General features: G+C 37.0%; 1 protein-coding gene across 2 annotated transcripts; it reads right to left on the bottom strand.

Moving 5' to 3' along the window:
- Positions 1–328: 328 nt before the first annotated feature.
- LOC135627800 (probable glycerol-3-phosphate dehydrogenase [NAD(+)] 1, cytosolic) lies at positions 329–7155 on the bottom strand. 2 transcript variants are annotated; one of them, XM_065134118.1, is made up of 6 exons: positions 6299–6944; positions 5412–6217; positions 4585–4806; positions 1791–2038; positions 1477–1616; positions 329–697 (listed from the first exon to the last, which is right to left on the bottom strand). In XM_065134118.1, the coding sequence occupies exons 2-6, from the start codon at positions 6067–6069 to the stop codon at positions 574–576; spliced, it is 1392 nt and encodes a 463-aa protein (XP_064990190.1). In that variant the 5' UTR covers positions 6070–6217; positions 6299–6944; the 3' UTR covers positions 329–573. The 2 variants fall into 2 exon arrangements, with proteins under 2 accessions (XP_064990190.1, XP_064990192.1); XM_065134120.1 differs by lacking the exon at positions 1477–1616 and having other exon boundaries at positions 6299–7155.
- Positions 7156–7201: the final 46 nt, after the last annotated feature.

Below are 7201 nucleotides of genomic sequence, written 5' to 3'. Positions count from 1 at the left end.
AATTTAGTTCTAATAACTATGCTTGGATTCTCTTCTATGTCCTGCCATCAAAGCAATATAAACCCTCTTCCCAATGCTTTCTTTATTCTACGAGTAATATAGGTTGTGCGTAGGTGTATTACTATTATGTACACTATTTTCATGCTTGTGTGTGTGCAGCCTGCTGATACATTTTGTGTCACTTGGTAGCTAATCTAATTTCTATTGTTGGCTTCCACTAACTCATCTTTTCTATTTTAGCAAGGAATTAAACTCCTTGCTACGATCATAAACATGTTTCTATTTTTTTTATCTAACACAACATTATATATATATATATACATACATATATATGTAGATTCTGATTATTCATAAGGTGCAACTGAACAACCCATTTACATGACATGACAAGCTTAATCAAGCCTCCTTAGAAGCCACCCATTTTATGACAGAAATTTTCACTGACTGACGATTCATCTTCTCTCACCGAACACTTTGCTCGGTATCTAAGCAGTTATTCCATTTTAGCTTCATCAATGGGAGAAAAGATGAAACCATAACATAAGACCTCTCCTTGATCGTCAACAGATGCTGTTAAGGTTGGCCAAGAAGCGATGGCCTGTAGAAAGCTTGACTCTGAGCCAGCTCGATCCTTTCACGAGGATCGTTCATGGTTTCATCTTGTAGCGCTTGAAGAATGGCTTGTGAAGGACACTCCCTGAACATCACATAGAATTCTTTTAACAAAAGAGGTTTTAAATTAAGTAAGAATACTTGTATTCAGCTTGAACGATGGAATAAATGAGAACCGATGAATACGACATACATACACCCATCTTTGATCAACACCTTGAGACTATTAGTGCTATTATTTTAAACAAAGAATAGACTAGACACTGAAATGAGGTGACAAATGTGATGATGATATATTTTAAACAAAGAATAGACTACACACTGAAATGAGGTGACAAATGTGATGATGATATATTTTAAACAAAGAACAGACTAAAAGCTGAAAGTAGAATAATCGTAATATCATGACCCGAGCCTGATGGGTTAACTGGTCTATCAACTTCGTTTGGTTTAAACCACTGATCAAAATGTTTAAGCTGAAATGGATAGCAGTACACTCATCAGATCCTTATAAATCAATCTTAATCTTATCTACTTTCAATGTGAGACTAATCAGGGGTGTTACAATCACCCCCACTCAAAGGCTTGACGTCATCGTCAAAGCCCAACATAACCCAGATCAGGTTCTAGCATAATGCATGTGAGGCGTAGCTTAGTGGTGCCCTCACCATGCCCAAATGCTAGGTCGGCTCTGATACAAAATATCATGACCCGAGTCTGATGGGCTAATTGGCCTATCAACTTTGTTTGATCTAAATCACTGACTAAAATGTTTAAGCTGAAGTTGATAGTAGTACATTTATCAGACCCTTATAAGCCAATCTTAATCTTTTTCAGAGATGTTATAAAGGAAAGAAAGCCAACCTTCTAATCAGTATTCTGTAAAGTGTTCTAAGGATGGGACACAGCTCAGCTGGAGCAACGGGTGTGTTATCCTCGGGATGCAACACGTTTAAGCTAGGCTGACTAAGTAGTTCATAGAATGCACCAATTGCAGAAACACCCTACAAGAAAAAGGAACTAATTAAATATCACTTGACTAAGAGGTTCAATGAAATAAGAATGCAATGCCATGCAAGATCATGAATGAAAACATGTAAAAATTGGATCATCAAAACCTAGACAATTTGAATTGTTGTATGAAAAGTAGAGCTGCAAAGCTATCAAACATCACATACCTGAATCATTCCTTTCCCTTTGATGCTGTCACCCATGTCAGGACTCAGTTCTCCCTTGGCAAGCATTTGCCCATACCATGCATTCCGACCCTTTAATAGGGTCACATAAGTATCCGCTAATAATGGACCAGCCAGTTTTTCTGGTTGTTCAGTCAACAAGTGAGTAATAAATATCATTTCAGATGTGCAATGGGCGAAGTACACTGATTTGCTTGTTGCACTCTCATTTGTCAGAGCTGCTACCATTCCTAAATAAATAAACAAACTATAAAATGAGTATGACAAGCAGTACATTTTCAACAGATTCAACTTAATAAGAAATAATTAACAAATCATGCCAAAAATTAATTTGACATAATCCTACATAAGTTTTTTAGACAAATCAACCTTCATTTATAATCAATAGACCAAGTAAATGAACTTCTTTACTGGCAAACTGGAATGAGTGCATGTAGTAACTGTGATGGAAGATGTTTTGTTGAGGCTTTCACATGAAGTATCACATATTCTCCATTAACAAACATATATATCTTCTAGATCCCAAGCGTTATATGAGATGCAATTTCTTGTTCCTGCCACCTTTTAAATTTTCAACTTCTTTTAATTAAGTGGTAAGGAACTCATTGAACCTCGATCTAGTTTTTCACATGTATGGACTTCTATAATCATCTGATGAAACTTATGCATACGTTCAATAATGATTCTCTCTTTTTTTCCATTTCATACTAAATTAAAGCAATTTCTGCTTGTTTTAAGTCTGCTACTAGGAAATTAACTTCTAAGCTCATCTTCAGCAATCGTTAAACATAAAGAGACTCCGTAGTTCATTTTCCTAATCTCTCTAGATATTTTGACAAGTTGGCTACCAAGATGGATCATCACTCTATCTCGTCATTGTAACATTGGATTTATCACTAGCATAGAATTCCCTTTCTTACATTTCATTCTACCCTAGAATCATATATTTTCTGAAGAAATAAAAAAATTGAAAAATTGTATCTGCTGAACAAGGTTAACATTGACTATAAATTTGTTGTGCTCATTTGCTCCAAAGTTAAATAACCTAAAACCAAATATTCGAGTGATTACCACAAAAGATTGAGAACACTACCTCTTAAAAGAGCAACGGCTACAAAATAGCCTCTTTAAAGGACTTACCAACACTTCTCTAAGAACAATGGTTGAGAAATAGCCTCTATACTTTGAAGAATGAGACATTTATGTCATTGTGCTAAGTACATTACCTCTTTAAAGAAAGGCTGCTGCCAAATTCGTAGAAGCCAATTTTTACAAACATCTTTATCAATTATCAGTACAATACCAAAAAAAAAATTAAACAGAAGAAATTATGGTAATCATATATGCAGAAATTCTATTATGTAAATAAGTGACTAAATTAAAGATTCTTAATTGCATAGTCATATGAAATCATATTCAAACAAATGGGTCATTAGTTGATGCAAAAGGCCTTAAAAATATTTCTTGCAGACGGTACCACATATTAAAGCCTTAACTTAGAAAATAGAAAAAAGCCTCAACTCCTCCAGTGTGGTGTAGCTTGGTCATTGAGAAGAATGGTTGGTATACAATTTAGCAAGAACAGGGAATGTTGAAAGGAAACTTACTGTTTAGTTGCCAAAACTTTTCTAATTATTTAAAGCAATGAGTTTCTAAAGACACAAGTGTTGTGTGAGTGTCCATAGAAACTGATCCAAAATATGTAACATACAATCAATATTTCTATTACCAAAATATGGAACATACAAAATGTTTGTAACCATACAAAATGATACGGAAGGGTATAAGGGTGAAGAAGACAATGAAGTAGTAAGAAAGATGTTTTCAGCCAGCACCAGTTATATTAGAAATTGGTCATCAATCTTGTCCTATTTCTATTAGGACTTAAGTTGACAAAATGATTTCACCATGATCAGTGCATGCAATTCACTCTCCAGGATTTGGAGTAGTTCTTGTTCGTTCCACTAGTAGGTTAAATGCCCATGAACATAGTGGCGTCTCTTCTATGGTTTTGCAATAAAGATACACAGTCTTTCTCTGTGATTATCTCAAAAGGTGTTTAGTGAGGTGATGAGAGAGTGGTTTTCATGGGAATTTTAGCTTGTTACTAACGCTCAAGGGTTAGTGAGGTGATGAGAGAGTGGTTTTCATAGTGGAGAACTCTCACTCTCCAGAGAGTATAGGCTAGAAACTATCATCTCCATGGTCAGAATCATCATTACTTATCTGTTCTTTTCAAGCGAGAAAGAACAGAAAGTCTAAAAACATTAATTAGAGTCTAGCATGATTTTAATGCAAGCTCAACTCATGACACATCTCATAGACTGATATAAGCTACTTGTTTTATCCAAAAGCTGGCATCACCAAAATTGCTTATAGATACCAAGGCTACATACAGTAAAGCACATTGGGGAATTGCTTTTCTGTTCATACAGTCTAACCCAAGCAATAGCGTTTTAGAACATCATACACCAACTAATGCACACAACTAAAACGATGATCATTGCTAGCTACCTGCACCCATAGCTATGAAATAATTGAAGAAAACCTTTTAAGTTCCGTTATAGAAATTCTTATGAATAATACCAAAAATATCCTGCTAATTAAACAACTTGATAATCAGGTTATGAACCACAAAATTCTTGGTGAGTCACATGTTCAATGAATCTTCTGCTAATCCAACCAGTTAATGCACTCAGCAAACAATTATGAATTGCTGAATATGGTTTTCATTTTTGGGGAAAAAATGAAGTATTGGCAAGAAAATAAAATTTACCAGCACCAATAGCATAAACATTCTTCAAACCACCCATCACTTCATGAGTAACTAGGTCACTGTTGTCCCATACAATGAAATATGGCTGTCGCAAGAATTTGGCGAGAGGTTTGCTCCACTTCTCTGATCCACAGATTCGAGCATTAGCATATTCCTTGTTGTAAATCTCTGAAGCAATGTTTGGACCCCCAAGATAAAGAATGTTTTCAATTGGAACTCCAGCTGCCAATTCATGTTCATTACAGAAGAACTATGAGACGAGAATAACATTCATAACTACAGTCTATATCATGCCTAGAGTTGCAGAAAATAAAATATTACCAATGACCACAGAAAAAACCATAAAAAATAATTTATATATGAATTAGACTTTGGCTTAAAGATAAGGAGTGTTAAAAATGTTGGCTACAGCAGCAACAATAAGTGTATTGGACACCCAGAAAGATAAGTGCATTAGCTCTCCAAAATGATGTGTATCAGGACTATTTGCTTTGTGTAAATGTATATAGCATATTAACACATCTATCTAATGACTGCAAAAGGAAACATTACCAAACCATAATTGTTTAAGTGGTGGTATCACAGTTGGCATGTCATAGAATGATTTCATACTTTTCTATGTTTCCATATCCATGATTCAAGTAACTTGCTTCTTTTTTTTTTTTTATTGTTTCCCACTCCTTGCAGAGATGCAGGGATGGAAGTTGTAAATACTAAAAAATAAAGAACAGATATATCATGATGGAAGCACAAAATATATTGGTGAGCCTTAGTAACCTACGTGATTATGCATTTGCTTATATATACAAAGAGCGAAAAAGGTTTACTTGCACATTTGATCATCTGAGTAGGTGTAATTATACGTGGGACGGGATCCAAAGCTGCCTCTATACCCTTTGCAAGAGAGATAATAATGGGAACAGTAATTCTCTCCTTCCAATACCTACTAATTTCTTCAAACACTTCCCTCGTCTCCGTGGAAGGCAGAGCATTCACGACAATATCCGCATCCCATACTGACTCCTGCAAATTAGTCACAACCTTCAAAGGGCAAAATGGTGTATCAATCATGTTTAAGCAGAAACCATCCCTCAATATCTCATCGGCATACAGTGTTCGATCACCAAGCCTTGCCTCCACATACTTTAAATAGGCGCATCGTCTGATCAAACGTCTTAAAACATCCTCCCTTGAATTGATAACCTCAAACAGATGCTCAGCTGTGGATCGATCAACTGATCTACCAGGCCGTCTCCATATCCTTATCTGAACCTTATCACGAAAATGACCATAAGCATCTTGCAGGAGGGCAGCAAACACACTGCCCCAGGCACCAGCCCCAACACCAACTATCTTTAGCAGGTCACCATCAGTTTTGCCGAGGAGGCGACGAAGCTCATCTAGCTTTTCTTCGGCACCATTGGAATTGTGAAGGGAACCGTTCGAGTTAACAGAAGCATGATTCTTTTCAACAGTGCCAACCATCTTTCTCTCGAGTAGTGAACACAGCAGAACTTCACTAGTTCAGCCAGTAATAAGATTTGCTAAGAAATAATAGGAAATAAGCGAAGAACAGGGCTTGATTGGATGATGCCGTCAATGTGATTTCCCAACTCCAGACATCTTCCTTCTCCTGGAGAAAAAAATACGAGAACTCGGTCAGCCAAATTTGCAACAACAAGTTAATTTTCATGCCTCTTCTCGTTAATTGTACCTCACAGAATTAGAGAGCCGGTCTCCAACATGCCAGCCGACCAACGAACTGTAGATCTTCTCGAGCTAACCTACAAAGCTCTTAGCTTACAGGCATAAATCAACTCTAGCACGCTTCAATCGTCCTATCCAACCATATCTGGCCAAATCAAACAGCAAAAGAAGCAAAGAACTGGAGAAAGCCTTCGGAATTGCCGTCGGAACTGTTCATCAAACCCACCTCACAATAAAAAAAATAAAGGCAAAAAGTTTTGTGTCGGAGGCTCCAAAGCTACTAAAAACCATTCAGATCTCTCTCTCTCTCTCTCTTGTTCACTCCAAGTTCAATCAACCAAAGACCGCAACAAAAAGAGAGAGAGAGAGAGAGAGAGAGAGCTCCTTCAAGCACCTATCGGTACCTGGGACTGCCGAGATCCAAACTCGAGTGGATTTCGATGCAGTGGGCGGGAGGAAGGATGGGAGTCGAAGCGAAAAATCGTGAGCCTTATGGGTGTTGGAACAACAGCTGCTGATAGTTGGGAGGCATTAAAGACTCGGGAAGACGGGGAAGCTTCTTCTTTTCAATGAATTAGTGATACGTGAAGCATAAAGAGAGTAGTTGAGAGAGCGTGTTAGTTTGATTACCAAAATTTGACTGCTTAGTAATTGCTTGTTTGATGTGCCAAATTGATAGATTGTGGTTAAAAAATCCCCTCCCAACAAACATACATCCATGTGATCCTCTCTATTCTATGGATTGAGATGGAAATTGATGTTAATCCTTATCCAGCAGCTATTAATGCTACTGTCTGTTTTCATGATCGAAACTGTGTTGTTAGCTTGCAAGAGAAGAGTCACAGGAGAGTTAATGCTGGAGGGAGGGAAAGTGGTGCAACGCACAGGTGATAGTAATAACAATTAACGT

Source organism: Musa acuminata, chromosome BXJ2-11 (genome assembly GCF_036884655.1).
Source record: "Musa acuminata AAA Group cultivar baxijiao chromosome BXJ2-11, Cavendish_Baxijiao_AAA, whole genome shotgun sequence".
In the NCBI taxonomy this organism is placed as follows: domain Eukaryota; kingdom Viridiplantae; phylum Streptophyta; class Magnoliopsida; order Zingiberales; family Musaceae; genus Musa; species Musa acuminata.
Note: the sequence above shows the minus strand (reverse complement) of the source record. Positions and strands in the feature narration are given on the sequence as shown.